At 46.7% G+C, this 19,180-nt stretch overlaps 1 protein-coding gene across 1 annotated transcript in view; it reads right to left on the minus strand.

The window, feature by feature from the left end:
- ARHGAP6 (Rho GTPase activating protein 6) overlaps positions 1–18,255 on the minus strand; it is a 544,919-nt gene extending 526,664 nt beyond the window's left edge. The window contains exon 1 of the mRNA XM_080652454.1: positions 17,074–18,255. Within this exon, the coding sequence (XP_080508580.1) occupies positions 17,074–17,649 (576 nt within the window). The 5' untranslated portion in view covers positions 17,650–18,255. The remainder of the gene's footprint in view (positions 1–17,073) is intronic.
- Between the last annotated feature and the right edge of the window lie 925 nt (positions 18,256–19,180).

A 19,180-nucleotide genomic window follows, 5' to 3' on the forward strand; every position in this document is an offset into this window, starting at 1 on the left:
ACAAAAGAAATGGCAAAGGGTAAAAGAATGACAAGACAAGAGGACTAGAAGGAAGCAGAAGCATAAGGCCAAACAAAAAGGGGACATTGGGACACATTATGAAAGAGTATAAATGATTTTTAATATTCCTTCTGGATTAGACAATTGTATGATGCTGTGGCTTAGCAATCAATTTTCACAGAATTTTATTTTGTCATATAATTTAGAGTATGCATGTGTGTATGAGAGAGAGAGAGAGAGAGAGAGAGAGATTGACAGAGATTATCATCAACCTGCTTCACGACCAACTCCCAATCCCTATGGCCATGGCCTTAAACATTGAGTTTTAAAAGTAGATGAGAACCATACTTAACCTTTTAAAGCCTCCTTTTAAATTTTAGCCAGTTTCTCTTAACAGTCTAAGTGATTTCCGGTAAGTAGGAAAGTCATCCTAAAGCTATGATTTTATGCCAGAAAAAGGTGTTTAGATGACTGCTGTTATCAGAAGAACAAATCCTATCTCCACTATCTTATCAACGTGTTCCTTTACAGTGATACTTTTATATAGTTATCATTGTTTTTGTCTTTCTTTATTGATTAAGGTATTACATATGTGTCCTTATCCCCCCCTGTCCCCCCCCCCCCGCTCATGCCCTCACCCCCCTGGTGTCTGTGTCCATTGGTTAGGCTTATATGCATGCATACAAGTCCTTTGGTTGATCTCTCCCCCTTACCCCCACCCTCCCCTACCTTCCCTCTGAGGTTTGACCATCTGATCGATGCTTCTCTGTCTCTGGATCTGTTTTTGTTCATCAGTTTATGTTGTTACAGTGATATTTTTTATAAGCTTCTGATTCCATAGTTTTACAATCTAATAAAATGTAAAGGAGACATAAGAGCAATGCCCTGGGGAAGCAAACATGAATATTCCACTCTCTAACCCATGCTCCCTCATCAGACTAAAGTTGATGTCACATCCATTACTCAAGAAACATAAACTTGGCATCACTATCTTCTAGGCTTGTGTCTGCATTTGGCTTCCCATCTGAACATAAGAAAAACCTTCAAATATGAATCTTTTCATTGAATTGAAGAAGGAAAAATCGCCTACACTAGAAGTGGGTGTTCATCCTAACTCTGTTTTTGTTTGCTTCCAAAAGGAACGAGTTGGGTTTTTTTTTTTAAATATGTTCTTATTGATATTTTACAGAGAAAGGAAGGGAGTGGGATAGAGCGATAGAAGCATTGATGAGAGAGAAATATCATCGACTGGCTGCTTCCTGCACGCCCCCCACAGGAGATCGAGCCCACAATCCAGGCATGTGCCCCGACCGGGAATCGAACAGAGGTCCTGTTGGTTCCGGGGTCAGTGCTCAACTGCTGAGCTACAGGAGCTGGGCAGTCATGGTGTTTTTAAAACTAGATACATAAATGCAAATCGGAAGAACAGTGCTGCCCTCGCCCTAAATGACTTTCTACTGTAAAGTACGCAATGAGGGAAGACAAGGATACATCAAGGAAATAAGAGATTCGATGAGATGCTCCAAAACTGCTTCTGGTTTTGCCGCTTTACCTACTACTGGGCCTCCGGCACAGTCTCATGTGCACCGTGATGGCTGCTTCCTTGGACTGTCCTGTAGGCTGCTTCCTTCTCAGAGCTGCTGTTCCTATCCCTCCCCAACCTTAAATGCTTGGAAGTCTCCTCTTCATATAGTGACAGTAATCAGCCGTGGGCAAACTACGGCCCGCAGGCCGGATCCAGCTGTTCTATCCGGTTCTCTTGCTCTCCCCTCCACTCCTTTACTTTGAATTTATATTAGTTCACACAAACACTCCATCCATGCTTGTGTTCCGGCCCTCCGGTCCAGTTTAAGAACCCATTGTGGCCCTCGAGTCAAAAAGTTTGCCTACCCCTGGATCTCCCTCCAGGGGCAGCTCCAGGGCCCCTCTTCTATCGAGGTCTCCTTGGATCATTCCCAAGCATCCCAAATGTTGCCTTCTCTTAAGCTAGATGGAATTATTAGGCATCCCAATACAGTTCTATCCCAATTCAATATGTTTTTTTTTAAATATTTTTACTGATTTCAGAGAGGAAGGGATAGGGAGAGATACGTAGATAAACATCCATGATGAGAGAGAATCATGGATCGGCTGCCTCCTGCACGCTCTCTACTGGGGATCGAGCCTGTACCCTGGACATGTGCCCCTGACCGGAATCGAACCCCAGACCCTTCAGTGCCCAGGCCAATGCTCTCTCCACTGAGCCAAACCGGCTGGGGGCCAATTTAAAACTTCTATGTTATTCTGCTTCCCCTGTGCACTATCCAACCAGAACAGTAATCTATATGAAGGTTGGGCAGCTTCACATCACAAGGTTTTGGAGAGTGCCAGAGGCATGGATGTTTGACAAATAGTTGCTGTGAGATGGACTGATGGATCCATTTTTTTCCTGGCTGGTAAGTGGGAGAAGGTATGGGGAGACGGCTTTCCTTGGGACAAGCAGCCACCTAATTTTTAGATTTCACAAAGGACACAGCATAAGAATCACATTCTGCCTCACTTTGACATTCACCACACGTTTCAAATCAGCAGCCCCCCTGAATTAACAGTGACAGAGCCCTAGCCGATTTGGCTCAGTGGCTAGAGCTTCGGCCAGCAGACTAAAGGGTCCCGGGTTCGATTCCGGTCAAGGGCAGATAACTCAGTTGCAGGTTCCGCGGCCCTGGTCGGGGGGTGTGCAGGAGGCAACCAAGCGATGTGTCTCTCTCACATCGATGTTTCTCTCTCTCGCCCCCTCCCTTCTATGCTCGCTAAAAAGCAATGGAAAAATATCCTCAGGTGAGGATAAACTACAAAGAAACAAAAACAGTGACAGAGACTTGCCAAAACTATACACAAAGGGAGAGCAGAGAGTAAAACCTATTCCCTCACATGGAAGAAGGGGGCATTTGTGGTTCCAAGAAGATTGCCCCGATGGGAGAAAAGTTCTTCCAAAGCCAATGATTTTGTTCTTCAGCAACAGCAGCACACAGCCTGGGACCCGGCATACTGACCAGCAAGGCGCAAGTAGCTCAAAGGAGGAAGAAAACCTTTTCGCTATGATATGCTAAATAGTCACTTTCCCCTTTAAGAAGGTCATACCACACGTGACGTCTTGATAAAGTAACAGATGATGCAATAACTTCGCTCATACAGACACGGAAAAACTTCAGAGAAAAAGAAAAATGTAACAAGCATGCATTTAAATGCTGTGAATAAGCTGTTGTGTACATTATAAATACTTCCACACCCTGTCTTTGGAGCATTTCAGTAAAACAAAGCATACATTCCACATGCCTGAATAGACTTCATAGTTTTCAAAAAGCAATCTTCTCCTGCTCAAGTGCTCTGAGGCTGAAGAATTTTAACAGCCTGCAGGGAGGAAAGCCTAGAAACTGCTTAAGCGAATTCTAAGCATGCCCGTGTGGTCCCTGCTGGGCTGCAGGTAATCATCAATCACAGCCTTCTGGCAAAAGCTTGACAACAGCACTTGCTTTCTCATCTTTTTTATCTCATTACTAGAGACCCGGTGCATGAATTCGTGCACAGGTGGGGTCCGGTCGGCCAGGCCCAATTGGGGCCAATCGGGCCAGGCTAGCGGGGGGGAAGGGATGCAGGAGGTTGGCGGGCTGACCCCACCCCCTGGTCAAACTCCTGGTCGAACTCCCAGTCAAGGGAACAATTTGCATATTAGCCTTTTATTATAGAGAATTCTTTTCTCCCTATTAAAAAAATACCATTTAAAACAAATAACAGACATTCAGACTTTTGTACATTGCTTGACAGGCCAATGAATAGTGTATGATTTTACCCATTTTCAGTCCATGGGCACACAACCATTTCATCTTTTCATTTTTATTTTTTATTTTTTTAATATATTTTTATTGATTTCAGAGGAAGGGAGAGGGAGTGAGAGATAGAAACATCAATGATGAGAGAGAATCATTGATCGGCTGACTCCTGCATGCTGGAGAGTGCCAGGGGCATTTAAAGTGTAGAATTCAATGTTTTCTAGAATAGGTACAGAGTTGTGCAACATGCTGGGGATCAAGCCTGTGAGCAAGGCCTGTGCCCTTGACTGAAATCAAACCCAGGACTCTTCAGTCCACAGGCCAACGCTCTATCCACTGAACAAAACCAGCTAGGGCCCATTTCATCTTTTCCAATTCACCATGTATGCATGGTGATACCAAGCAATATACCATATATTCAACATTAAATGTAAGATTTCATTTCTTGTATGCAGTACACTTTGGAAGCAAGCAGGAGAATTTACACAATCAGTTCAAAATACCTCATGATGCCAAGCACCTATGCCAGCTTTGGTGCTGTCACTTAAAAGATCTGTAAAACTACTTTTTGGAAACTCTTCTGAGATGTTTATTCATAACATGCCTTATGGTCACAACTTGGTTAAGCCAAAGAATAATAATCCCAGTAAAATCAACTATGATACTTACCACAAGAGCCTAAACCACGAATTTGTTTAAACCTCAGCATACCCAGAAATCCCACTCCTAGGTATATACCTAAGAGAACTGGAAACATGTGCCCACACAAAGACTTGTATGACAGTGTTCATAGCAGTATTATTCATAACAGCCAAAAAGTGGAAACAGCTTAAATATCTATCAAGTGATGAACGGATAAACAAGATAAGATTATCCATGCAATGGAACATTATTCAGCAACAACGTGGATGAAACTTGAAGAAATTGTGCTAAGTGAAAAAAAGCCATAGACAAAATACTACATATTGCATAATTGCACTTACATGAAATGTCCAAAATAAGCAGATCTGAGGAGACAGAAAGAGTGGGCAGATTAGTGATAGGGGCTGGGGGCAAAGAGAAATGGGGAGTGACTGCTAATGGGTAATAGGATTTCTTCCTGGGGTGATTAAAATGTTCTAAAACTGATCGTTGCACAACTCTGTACCTATTCTAGAAAACATTGAATTCTACACTTTAAATGGGTAAATTGCATGATGTGTAAATTAAATCTCAATAAAGCTTTTTAAAAAACAATTAAAGGAAATAATGGATATCATTGAAATCTAATTAATAAATGGGTTCTCCTGTAGCACTTACCTACTTTTGTTTTAAATATGTTTTTATTGATTTCAGAGAGGAAGAGAGAGAGAAAAACATCAATAATAGAGAGAATCATTGATCATCTGCCTCCCTGCATGTCCCCCACTGGGGATGGAACCTGCATCCTGGGCATGTGCCCTGACCTGGAATCCAACCATGACCTCCTGGAGCATAGGTGACGCTCAACCACTGAGCCACACAGGCCGGGCCCCACTTTTCTTTTGGTGAAGATCACATTTGAGATTTTCCAGAAAGTACTGGGGAAGAAAAGAGGTTTCCCTAGCCATTGTCCCACCCAGGGATCCACCATCTAGCCGTCCACCCAACAACAGGCAAACAGAACTGCAACAGGCCAGAGTTTCTTCTCCTGCGTGAGCCCAGTTGCCCAAATTCAGGAGCTAACACCACAATGTCTCCTCCTACATTCTTTCTTCTGGGCAGGCCAGCTATTGTGCAAAGTAACTGAAAATTTGTTTAAAAAGCAGACGTTCCCATCTAAGAAACAGTGTGTTTCACATTTTACACACAGAAATCTTTTTTTTTTAATTTTACACAAGTTCACCCTCCAGAGGGCTACAATTTACAATTCTTGGTATTTGGGAAGAAACGCTAGCACTTTCCTCACAGACAGAAGCAACCACGTCCTCTTCTAGCTCCCAGCACCCTTTGTTAATTTTTTACTGCTGTTTACCTTACACCAGTAATACCTGTTTATTTCCGAAGAACTGAAAATACAAAAATGCGACGAGAATTGAAATTCATCCAGAGATATTATAACAATATTTTGACGTGTTTCCTTCTGATTATCTTTTTCATACCACTTCAAAATTCCAAGTCGTTCACACACACACACACACACACACACACACACACACACACACACACGCCTGTAGTTGGATCAAGCACTGGCCCCTTGCCACGTGGCAGAAATTCCCATTAGTCGGTGGCATCTATTCCCTCATCCTTTGCATCTGGACTGGCCTGTGACTTGCCCAGTAGGAGAGAGCAGAGTTTCTGGGTTACCCCTGCAGAGGCCTTAAGCACCTCTTACAGCTCGGCACCCACCATGGGCACAGGCCTCAGCCGCCTGAAGTGCCGGCTGAAACGAAGCCACGATATTAGCCAAGTGAACAAAACTGTTGAAAAAACCCATTGCTTCTGCTGGACTAAAATTATTGTTGACAAACATGAGTATCTGAACATCCGATTTAATCTACACATTTCCACCAGGAAAGCACATTACAAACATCTGTTTTAGTACCAACATTGCCAACATTGCGTGTCCGTTTGAAAAGAAACTTTATGTTAATAGATATCTTCTCAGAGAGATTTTTTTTAGTGTTAAATGTTTTTTTTTCCTTTTTATTGAACTTATTGGCGTGACACTGGTTAAAACTATACAGGTTTCAGGTGCACAATTCAGGTGCACAAAAATAAAACGTATTTAACTAGTGAATTTCACAGAAAATAATGACCGCATTTTTTTTGCCAACCAAGAGAAATGTTTTATGTTAAAATCAAGCTCAAAGGTAACAAGATCAGTATATTCAAAGAATGCATTACAAGCCAGGCATACTTAGCTTGTTTTGGCAAAGAAACTCCCAAATCCATACTTTGTGCCCTAGAGATATTAACGCTGTTGCTGAGGATACTGGCCAATGGTATTTTTCCAACGGTATTTATTATAAAACAATGTTGGCAAGTGAAAGAAAACAGCACACACTGCTAATATTTTGGTAGAATTATGTGTTTATTCGAGTCTGTTAACAAGAGAGAAGTGAGCATCGAATGAGCGCAGAGGAATGCTGCTGATGTAAATGAATATTTACTCAAAGCGCAGCTCTTCCTCCCCCCTCTGATAGGGGATGACAAAGAGCATTTTGAACTTGGATTTCTCCCAGCCTCACACACCAACAGATGTGGCACGCAAAGAAATGCTTGCTCCCCTACCAGGTTTGGCTCAGTGGACAGAGCGTCAGCCTGCGGACTGAAGGGTCCCGGGTTCAATTCTGGTCAGGGGCACATGCCCAGGTTGTGGGCTGGATCCCCAGTGGGGGGAATGCAGGAGGCAGCTGCTCAGTGATTCTCATCATTGATGTTTCTATCACTCTCTCTCTCTCTCTGCCTCTCCCTTCCTCTCTGAAACGAACAAAAATATATTTTTAAAAAAAACTGCATTCCTTCTGCAGGTTCCAGGGGAGAACCCATTTTCTTGTGTTTTCCACCTTCTAGAGGCCACCCCATTTCTTGGCAGATGGCTCCATTTTCAAAATTTCTCTCTCTCTCTCTCTCTCTCTCTCTCTCTCCCTCTATCCCTAGTTCTATCCTCACATCTCCTTCTCTAACTCTGACCTTCTTGCCTCCCTCTTTTTTTTTAAATATATTTTATTGATATTTCACAGAGAGGAAGGGAGAGGGATAGAGAGCTAGAAACATCGATGATAGAGAAACATCGATCAGCTGCCTCCTGCACACCCCCTACTGGGGATGTGCCCGCAACCAAGGTACATGCCCTTGACCGGAATCGAACCCGGGACCTTTCAGTCCGCAGGCCGACGCTCTCTCCACTGAGCCAAACCGGTTTCGGCTTGCCTCCCTCTTATAAGGACCCTTGTGATGACATTGGCTCACTGAGACATTCCATGATAATCACTCCATTTCAAGACCCCCAGTTTAATGACATTTGCAAAGTCCCTTCTGCCAAGTAAGGCAGCATATCTATGGGTTCAGGGGATTAGGACGCGGACACCTTTAGGAGGCCATTGTTCTGTCTGCCAGAGTCCTCTTTCCATATTGTCACCGCATTCTGAACACGTCCAAGGGTCTCTTTATCTGAAAGAATTGCTTTCATAAAAGGGGAAGCACCTTGTGGGGCCCTGCGTGATTGTTCCACATACATCCCCAGTATCAAGGCCATAGCCGGCACTCAACAAATATTCCATGACCGCCTATTGGAGTGGCCAGTTTGGCTTTGCTGGACCAGAGTTCCTGGGGAAGGGGAGGAGGTAGACTAGGATGATATTGTAAAGGGCTTTGGACTAACCGGCTAAGCAGTTTAGATTTCATTCTGTACACCCTGAGCACCTGCAAAGGTTTTCGCTCAGGGAGTGAACATGATGACAATTATATGTTCAGAGTAGAAGGCCAATAAGCCAGATGGAGAGGGAGAAATCCAAGGCGGGTTGACCAAGTAGGAGGCCACAGCAAATGAGGACCCAAATGAGGCAGTGGCGATGAGAAGGAACAGCTGGAGAGATGTGAAAACTTGGATACAGCCCTAGCCGGTTTGGCTCAGTGGATAGAGCGTCAGCCTGCAGACTGAAGGGTCCCGGGTTCAATTCCGGTCAGGCACATGCCCAGGTTGCAGGCTCGATCCCCAGTGGGGGGCGTGCAAGAGGCAGCCAATCCATGATTCTCTCCCATCATGGATGTTTCTAGCTCTCGCTCCCTCTCCCTTCCTCTCTGAACTCAATAAAATAAAATAAACAAGAACTTGGATACATTCTACTTCAAATCTTTCCTAGAACAGAGAAAATGAGAAGCAAGCACAACAGGGTTTGAGAAGTTCTTGGAGAAGATCAGAGGGAAGGGGGGTGGGGCTGGAGGCATCTCCAGCCATCTCTCGTAAAATTAAGAAGGTAGGAACATGGTGACTCCAAGCAGAATAGGAAGTACAGAAAATGAAATGTGCTCAGAGGGGAGGGGGTGCCGATCTGTTCCGCTGCAAACATGTAGAGTCTGAGGAGGCCAGTGGGCATTGCGAGCAGGTGTCTTGCAGAAAGTCAGAAATAGATGTCAAGAGCTCATGTGCAAGCCTGGCCGGTGGGCTCAATTGGATGAAGCATTGTCCTGTACGTACACCGTCAAGGGTTCAATTCCTGATCAGGGCACATACCCAGGTTGTGGGTTCAATCCCCAGTCGGGGTGCGCACAGGAAGCAACTGGAGGCAACTAATCAATGTTTCTCTCTCTCCCACTCCCTCTCTCTCTCACCAAAAAAAAAAAAAAAAATCATCAATTTAAAAAAAGAGTTCATGTGCAAGATCACAGCTAGACACAGAGTTAGGAGTGTCCCAGAGAGGGGTGATGGCTGAAATCACAAAAGTGAATGAGGCCGTCAAGGGAGAAAAATTTAAAGAAAATGTAGAGCCCTAGCCGGTGTTGCTCAGTGGATAGAGCATAGGCCTGCAGACTGAAGAGTCCCAGGTTCGATTCTGGTCAGGGCACAGGCCCGGGTTGTGGGCTCAGTCCCCAGTGGGGGTGTGCAGGAGGCAGCCGATCCATGATTCTCTCTCATCATGGATGTTTCCATCTCTCTCTCTCTCCTGAAATCAATAAAACTGTATTTTAAAAAAAGAAAACGTAGAACCATGGGGATGGCTGAGCAAAAACAAGCACAGAGACAGGAAAGCAGAAGGGGACAGTAGATAAGGAGAAGCGAGCAGCAGGAGAGGACTGAGACTCCTCTGTGTGGTGGGGAAAGGAGGGGGAGGGCAGACCAGTGCCAGCAGTTCTGCCCAAAAGTCCACCAAAGGAGGTCTAAGAAGAGTCTTGGCATGTGGGCACCTTAGAGGGAACTGTTTCAGTAAGTAATGGGAATGGAGAAGAGATTGCCAAGGTCTAAGTTGCTCCTAGTTACTCTTTTTTCCAGAAGTTTGGCAGTTTGTATTGAGAGTCAAGGGGGATTTCAGGATGGTTCTCCCCTCAGGATGTTGTCTGAGTTTGCGTTTAACCTTTTTCGTCCCTCTCTTTATCTGTAAAATAAGGAGGCTGCAGCTGGGTGCTACCCAAGGTCCTTTCTTTTTTTCTTTTTAATCTTCTCCTGAGGATATTTTTCCATTGATTTTTAGGGAGAGTGGAAGAGAGGGGGGGAGACCTTGGCACTATTGAAATCTCAAATAGGATAATGAATTGTTGTGGGGTCTGTCCTCTGCACTGTAGGATGATTAGCATTGTCCCTGGCCTCTCCCCACCCACCAGATGTCAGTAGCATCCCCCATCCCAGCTCTGTCAATCAAAAATGGCCCCAGGATAACTGGAGAGCATTATGCTAAGTGAAAAAAGCCAGTCAGTGAAAGATAAATACCACATGATCTCACTAATTTGTGGAATATAAAGAACATTATAAACTGATGAACAAAAATAGATACAGAGGCAAAGAAGCATCAAACAGACTGTCAAACTACAGTGGGAAGGCAGGGGAGGGTTGTGGGGGGAGTAAGGATAAACCGAAGGACTTGTATGCATGCATATAAGCATAACCAATGGACGCAAGACACTGGGAGGGGGGGTGAGGGCATGTGCTGGGGGTAGGGGAGGCTGGGGGGAGGTCAATGGGGGGAAAAAGAGACATATGTACTACTATTTGTAATACTTTAAACAATAAAATAAAATTTAAAAAATAAATAAAAAACTGTGGTACATCTACACAATGGAATACCATGCTGCTGTCAAAAGGAAGGAACTCCTACCATTTGTAACAGCATGGATGGACCTAGAGAGCATTATGCTAAGAGAAATAAGTCAGTTGTAGAAAAATAAATATCACATGATCTCACTCATTTGTGGAATATAATGAACAACATAAACTGATGAACAAAAACAGATCCAGAGACAGTGAAGCATCGATCAAACCGTCAAACCTCAGAGGGAAAGCAGGGGAGGGGAGGGGTAAGGGGGAGAGATCAACCAAAGGACTTGTATGAATGCATATAAGACTAACCAATGGACACAGATACCAGAGGGGTGAGGGCATGAGTGGGGGTGTGCGGGGACAATGGGGGGGGGGATAAGGACACATATATAATACCTTAATCAATAAAGAATATTGGCCCCAGGATGCCAACTTGCCCCCAGTTGAGAACCACTGATCTATAGAGAACAACCTATTAGAAGGAGTTCAATAGCACAAGAAAACAGTTTGCTCAAGTGGAAAGGCAATAAATGTTTATATGCTAACTCTCATTTGTTTATAGGACCCTTGGCATGGTTTCCTAGAGCCCACTTCCTCTGAGTATCCACACTCTACTAATATACCCTCCCCCACCCCCAGACACCAGAAAAATCTCTTTGAACCACATATCTGATCACGTTACCCCCTCATGCTTAAGAAATTAATTTCTCCCATTCTCCACAACCGGGTTTCTCAACCTGGGCATTCTTGTTGTTGAGAGCCAGATGACTGTTGTGGGGGCTGCCTTATACATTGCCGAGTGCTTAGGAGCATCGCTGGTCTCTCCCTCTTGCCACTAGATGCCAGTAAAACCTCCCCTGTAGTGGGTAGAATAATGTCTCGCCACACTCTAATCTCTGGAACCTGTGAATTTGTTAAATTGCATGGCAAAGGAAATTTAAGGTTGCAGATGGAATTAAAGGTTGCTAATCAATTGACCTTAAAATAATGAGATTATCTTGGATTATTCGGGTGAGCCCAATGTTATCAGAAGAGTCCTTAAGAGAGCCCGAGGGATAAATGACTATGGAAGAAAGTCAAAGAGATCCAACATGGCTGGCTTTAAAGATGAAGAAAGTGGGCCACTGGCAAAGCAAAAGATACGGGTCCTAAAGCCTTGAGAAGGAACACAGCCCTTCCAATACCTTGACTTCAGCCCAGAGAGCCATTTCAGACTTCCGTCCTCCAGAAGCATAGGATAATAAATGTGTGTTGCTCTAAGCCATTGAGTTTGGGGTAATTGGCTACAGCGGCAATAGAAAAGTAATACATCACCATCCCCAGCTGTGACAACCAGAACTGTCTTCAGCCATTTCTAAATGTGCCCTGGGGACAAAGTTGCCTCCACTTTGAGAACCACTGCTCTGCAAAATGTACAGCCCAAATTCCTGAGGCGTGCACAGTGGGCTCTTCACAATGAATGTTACCCAACCTGTTGGACTAGCATCCAACAGAGCAAGAGACAGCCCATGCTCCAGGCACACCGAACTCCTAACTTCAAAAACACTCCACATGTTTCACTTCTCTGCAGATTTGATGCCAAGAGGTGCTTTGAAGGGTAGGCAGTGTGCTTTGGCCTCCTGCCATAGTTAGGTATTATCTTCCAAAGACATGTCCAATTTCTGGTTTCATTAGATTTTATTCCATAAAAATCCATGTGGTTGCTAATATAATAAACCGCAGATGTCCTAACCTCCTCCTCCAAACAAATCTTTGCTCCTAAGCCCCTCTAAGTCCTCTTCGTTGGAAACTCGAGCATCACCAACCCCTCTTTGCCTTTATATGTCTACTACTTTCTCTTCATCAAGGAATCGCTTCCCTTCTTTATATAAATGGCAGTCATCCTTGAGATCAAGTTCAAGTGTTCTCTACACAAGTAAAGCTTTCCAAAGACTACCCAAAGCAGAGTGAACCATCACACCACCATTCCCCGTCCCCATCCCTCATTGTGTTGTGATCCTTCTGCATTGTACTTATTGGTTGATTCATCCATTCTCCTCAGCAGAGTCTGAGCTCTTTAAGACCTGACACCATATTTCAGCCTCTCTGAACTCCTGGTAACTACAGAAATGTTTGTGGTCCAGAAGTGCTTGTGGCATGAATGAAGAAGAGAAGTCATGGACAGAGAAAAATCTAATTAATTATGGGTTATCAAAGCTGGGAAACTCCATATCAGCTACGAGCATAATCCCAGCTCTGGTCCATGAGAATTAGAAGAACCCCAGAGTTGGAACAAGACCTTGTCTGTGGTCAGAATCAGAGACAAAGCTTGGCTGCTAAGAACACAAGTTGAGCCCAGCCTGTGTGGTTCAGTGGTTGAGCATCAACCTATGAACCAGGAGGTCATGGTTTGATACGCAGTGTGGGGCATGCAGGAGGCAGCTAATCGATGATTCTCTCTCATCATTGATGTTTTCTCTCTCTCTCCCTCTCCCTTCCTCTCTGAAATCAATAAAAATATTTTTTTTAAAAAAAGAACACAAGTTGAGAAGCATGTACCAATGGTATCACCATGCAGGATTTATCCTTTAGTCTTCTCCCTTTATCTACTCAATAGATATTCTACCCAGCATGTCCATGAATCAGATTTAGTTAGAGCAATCCTGAACTCCATAGTGAGGAAATATAAATAGAGTCATAGATGATTTTTACTAACACCTTCAGGTTTATGGCCATAATATAGCCATTTGTGAGCTCTGAGTGAGCATAAGTCATAGAGTGGCAGGCATTTATGAGAGTCTTGGGAGCAGGCGCCACTGTAAGAACATTAAGTTTAAAACCAGAGAATCTGCTGCATGAAGATTCTGCGCGCGCGCGCGCACACACACACACACACACACACACACACACACACACACTTTTTTTTCCATTTTTCAACACCGCTTTTTATATGTTATATTTTATAACTAAATAGAAATGTATGTGATCCATCTCTGGCTAAACCTGAATGAAGGTGAATTCTCAGGTTTGCCTATGGATTCCATGGAAGAGAAACAAAAGTTGAACAAACCTTAAGTGGTCCATGGAACAGGATCTGCATAGATTTGGGATTTGATGAAGGCCCCAAGGAAGCTCTATGGCCGCTGAAAGCACTTCTGTGGGCACTCACTCACTATATGGTCAGCACGGGGTGTGCATTCAACTCCCTGGTGCAGTGATTCTCAACTGGGGCAATTTTGACACCTAGGGTAGCGTCTCTAGACATTTTTCATTGTCACACTGGTGGGGAGGGGTGCTAGTGGGTAGCCCTGGGTGCTGCTAAACATCCTACTATGCACAGGACAGCCCCAGCACAAAGAATCATTCAGCCACAAGTGTCACTAAGGCAGAGGCTAAGAAACCTTAAGCCAGAACAACCAGGAAAAGCACAAGGATCCGATCTGTATGAACCAAATTTCCCCTCCAGGGCCCATAAGTAACCTTGCAAGGGGCTCATTTGCTGGACTTTTGACATCATTAGTAAAGATTCCCTTTTAGAACACAGGCCCCATCTCGCTTGCCAGTGAGAAGGACAAGCAGTGCTCAATGAGATGAATTGCCTTGGGGAGTGTGTGTGTGTGTGTGTGTGTGTGTGTGTGTGTGTGTGTGTGTGTGTTTGAGAAGGCTTCAGGGCGTTCAACCTCTGAAAGGTAATCCAGGCCATTAAATTCCAGACCCAGGGGTTACGTTGGGATATCTGGGCCTCTACTAAACAAAACCAGCCTCGGGTCTTCACGCCAGGATTCTATCCAATCACTCCATGTCTGCCTCAAGAGAAAGGGATCTCTCTCTCTCTCTCTCTCTCTCTCTCTCTCTCTCTCACACACACACACACACACACACACACACACACACACATTTTATGAGAAAGTTTTGTTCTTTGGCTAGATGGCCTTGTATTTAGTGGTGTATTTTTTTCATTTTTAAACACTGCTTTTTATATGTTATATTTTATAACGAAACTTGAAAATACAAGATATCTAAGCTTAAGGGTATTTCATCCTTTTTTCTTTCTTTTTATTGTTGACACTATGACAGATGTCCCCATTTACATGTACTTCGTTTTAACTGCAAAGGGTGACAGTCACAGTAGATGAGCTTGCAGACTGCCCAAACACTGCATGGAACAGTTGCAAACCACCAGTATTGCTGCAGTTCAGCTACTTGTCCATTGACCATGAGGTTTAACGGCCAAGAAGATCATTTTGAACAAGTCGTGACCACCTACAATAGAATGCCTTTTGGTCACAAACAGCTTCTGTACGTGATATTCCAAGTATGTATGGTTGCTAAGGAAAACCACCTTAATGATGCAATTAGGTTTAAACATGAATGTCAGGGGCTACCTAATCCAAGTACTTGGCTTGCTTTTGCATTTCTCTCTCTTTCTCTCAACTCCAACAGATTAATCTGATAATGTGTGCTTCTGATATAGCGTGGGAACCCAGCCCCTTCTAGAGACCAAGATAAATTCAATATCTATTTCTTTTTATTTACTTATTTTTAATCCTCACCCAAGGGTATTTTTCCATTGATTTTTAGAGAGAGGGAAAGATCGAGAGAAACATAGATGTGAGAGAAACACATCGATTGGTTGCCTCCTGCAGGAGCCTTGACAAGGGCCAAGGCAGGGGAGGAGCCTGCAACCAAGGTACGTGCCCTTGACCGGAATTGAACCTGGGACCCTTCCTTCAGTCCGCAGGCCGACTCTCTATTCACTGAGCCAAACCGGCTAGGGCAGAAATTCAGCATTTAGTTTTTTGACATTTAGATCTTTCTAAAGCTGAGTTCCCTGGTTTGGAGACAATCTCTGGCTCTCTGACTTGACTTTTCTTTCTACAGCCTATCATCCTCAAGAAAATGGGCAGAACAATCAGCAATGTTTGTTAGTTTTTCTAATCCATACTCCCCTCCCAACAGCAGCAGTTACTTTGACAAAGTAACGAATGTTTTATTAGTGGGTGATGCTAATATTTCTGATAAATACTGCTGATTTTTCTAAGGCGATCTATTAAAAGCCAAAATCTCATAGTTATCCATGTTAACAGAGCGAGGTGTGCTCTTGGATGTTATTCTCTAACTGTTTTTCTTGGTCCTGTTTCCTTTATTTAGTCTAAATCTCCAGCAATTACATGGTATTGCATTTCATTTCTGTAATTCTAACTGTACTTTAAAATATTTCATTACAACTGATGGAATCTCCCTTCCTTTGTGGAAACAGATCCAAGGCAAATCTATAGAGTTTGTGGACTGGGATAGGAGCTGTTCGTTTTAAAAACAACTACTATTTATCTTATAAAAGCATGCTGCTTCCCAAGGACCCATCAACCACAGTTTCCCAGTGGCTCTGCTCTCCATTCTCCCTGACCAGAGAGCACACATTGTGAAGGTACCAAATAGCTGCCTCTCAGTTCCTTATTTATTAGCTAGAGGCCCGATGCATGAAATTCGTGCAAGGGGCTTGGCCCCTGCCTGCTGCAGCTTCGTCAGGAAGGTCATCCAGAAGGACGTCTGGTCTAATTAGCATGTTACGCTTTTATTATTATAGATGACTCCTGATTCCCACATATTTCATTAATGAAATAAGTGAAATAAGGAAAACTCCTAGTTGTCCTTAGTGGAATCTGGGCATGTTTCTGTGATTTTTCTCAGCCTTAACCAGAGATATATATATATATATATATATATATATATATATATATATATATATATATATATATATATATATATTCATTGATTTCAGAGAGGAAGGGAGAGAGAGAGAGAGAGAGAGAAACATCAGTGATGAGAATCATGGATCAGATGCCTCCTGCACGCCCTCTACTGGGGATCAAACCCACAACCCCACAACCCGGGCATGTGCCCTAGACCGGGAATCGAACCTGGGACCCTTCAGTCCACAGGCCCACACTCTATCCACTGAGCCAAACCGGCTAGGGCTAACCAGAGATTTCCAACCCCCGCCCCCTCCAAACCAACATTCCATACCATTTCCTAAACTAGTACCCCATACCATAGAGTTCTGACATTAGACCTTTAGGGAGAAGAAAATATCAAAACTACTAGTAGAGAATTCTAGTACTTACTCCACCCTATCATCCCAACACACAGAACTACGGACTGAAACTATAGACAACACCCTCCAGAGTAATGCTCCTGAGCGCTCTGTAGAACCAGATGGCAGGTATGTTTCACCTAACCCTTGCCAACTGCTTGGAAAGAGATCATCTGAGTTCCTGAAAACATCAACTTTGGGTGCAGGGATGAGACGCCCCTTTGCAATGGCCGGCAGCGACAGGAGGGCAGAACCCCATGCCTTCCTCCAGCTCCACTGCTGCTCCAAGGGGAGCCAAGAAGCCCGAACCAGCCACCACGTGTGGCCATAGGGACGGCCCATTTCCAGGGACCAGTCACCAGCCAAAGAGGAGCAGCCGCACCATGGGAGCCCCTCAGTGGGTCCCCGGCCCTGAAAATGGGATGGAGTTAAAGGTGTCCATGGTGGGGCATGAGGGCCCCGGCACCAGACCCTACCTCGGACTTCCACACGACGTAGGGGTGGCCGTGGCTGCTGGCTGGGGACTGCAACTTCCTCTGCTGGAGCCACCTCCTGGGAGAAGCGAAGATGCTGCTGGAGCCCCCGCCGGAGGAGCAGAGGATGGTGCTCCGGCCGCCGCCCGGCCCGGCCAGGACCGAAGGCAGGTCCCAGGCCATGCTTTTCTTGAGGCCGCTGCGACCCAGGGGTACCTCATAGTCAAAGTGGAAGCTGCCCGAGGGCGACTTCTCCAGGGGGGTGCTCGGAGTGGAGAAGGATGCGCAGAGGGGTCTAGGGGATGGGAGTCGGTTGGCCCGGGAGTGTGGGCCCCGCGGAGAGGACGCAGAGCGACACCCGAGGCCCTCAGCTAGGGGCAGTGGGGAGCAGAGCCGGCTCCCCGTGGCCCCCGCCGAGCCGCCCTCCACGCCCACGTCGCCCCCGCAGCCGCCGATCAGGGCCGGGTCCAGGCTGCGGGTCTGGCGCAGCTTCCTCTTGGAGAAGCCCTGGGCCGAGGTGGACCCGGAGGCCGGCGAGGAGCAGGAGAAGACACTGTGGAGCAGGCTTTGCGCGGACATCTCGGCCGGGCCCTGCCCCAGGCCACCCTCTGGCCGCTCTCGGAATGCTGGCGATTTGGGGCGCGGAAGGAAGGGGGCTCAGGCGATGCTGCCAGGCTCGGAGGGTGGTGGAGGCCAGTGCCAGGCTCACGTGCCAGCAGCGCACTACAAGTGCCCCGGCGGGGGCAGGAGCAGATCCATCACCAGCCTTCTAGGAAAAGGGTCAGCGGGTCCACTGCGGCGACTCGAAGACTAGAACCTTCCCCAGGAGCCGAAGCTGCGAGGCGGGTAAAGAAGAGGAGGAGGAAGGTCAGGCGCTCGCTGGTTCCCAGCTCCAGCCCAGCCGGCCAGCGCCACTCTGCCTTCCCAGCCAAGGAAGGAGACTCCTGGCTCCTGCTCCCTGGCTCTGGGCAGCCTCGAAGTCTCCAGCAGGTTCCTCCTCGCACCCCCGAAGACGGTTGTGGGGGCCTGGGGACGAGGCCTCCAGGGCGTGCGCCCAGGGCGCGTCGGTGCTCCCGGGGCAGCGAGAGGGACTTCCTCCCGTGAAGGAGCTGGGCGCCCGGGCTGCACCGCGGGGCACGATCGCCGTCTCCTGGAGCCCCCGAAGCTGCGTGTCTGGCCTCCACTTGGCCGCTGCGCCCACTCCTCCAACTGGTTAGGCGCAAGGATGTCTCCACGCTCCAGGGTCCGCGGGGTGCCAGGCTAGCCACAAAGCGGGGACACGCTCGGAGCCCGCTTCGCCTGGGGCCTTCCGAGGACTGAGTGGCTGCGATGGGAGAGAGTTCCTGGCAGCGCTCAGGGGGCTAAGGAGAGGACACTACGTGCGGGGATCCATGCTCTGCTCCGAGGGGCTCTGGATATTCGCAGCGCAGCCTGGAGCCGGGGCAGGCGCGGAGAGGTCCCCGCACGCACGCACGCAAGCTCAGGCTGGAGACAGCGGGATCGGGGCAGCCGGGACCGGTGGGGCGGGAGGGAAGCCAGGTCTGGAGCTGAGGCGGAGCCAGGAGCAGGGGAAGCAGAACCTGGAGTTTTCTACGCGCCCGACCTGGGAGCGGCCCCGACACCGGGTCTCCCCGGGAGAAAGCCGTGAGGACGGAAGTGCGGACCTTCCCCCCCCCCCCGGCCTCCCCTCCCCCAGGTCCAGGGGGAGGCCAGCTCCACTCACGTTTCTGGAAAGGAAAGGAAGTGTCAGATTGCACCCCACCCACTGGTGTCAGATGGGCAACCCGGGACGGTCGCTCTGAAGTTGAAATTAAATGTCCTGCCTTCCTCGGCCCCCATCCCTGCTGTTTTTGTTTTTTTTTTAAAAAAAGGAAGGCTAGAGATTCGATTCAAATGGGCTGGAGATGGGACCTACTTAATGCTGGGGGAGGGTCCTCACTGTAAAAATGTTCCCCAGGAGGAGGCGGGGTGTGGCCGGCGCCGGGCGCAGCGGCCGCTTATAGGCTGCCGAGATTGGCGCTCTCAGCGATGGGTCTCTGATTCGGCTCCGGGACGCCTCTGGGCGCCGCACACCGCGGCCACATTCCTCGGAGGCTGGAAAATGCTGGCG

Source organism: Plecotus auritus (genome assembly GCF_963455305.1).
Source record: "Plecotus auritus genome assembly, chromosome: X".
NCBI lineage: Eukaryota > Metazoa > Chordata > Mammalia > Chiroptera > Vespertilionidae > Plecotus > Plecotus auritus.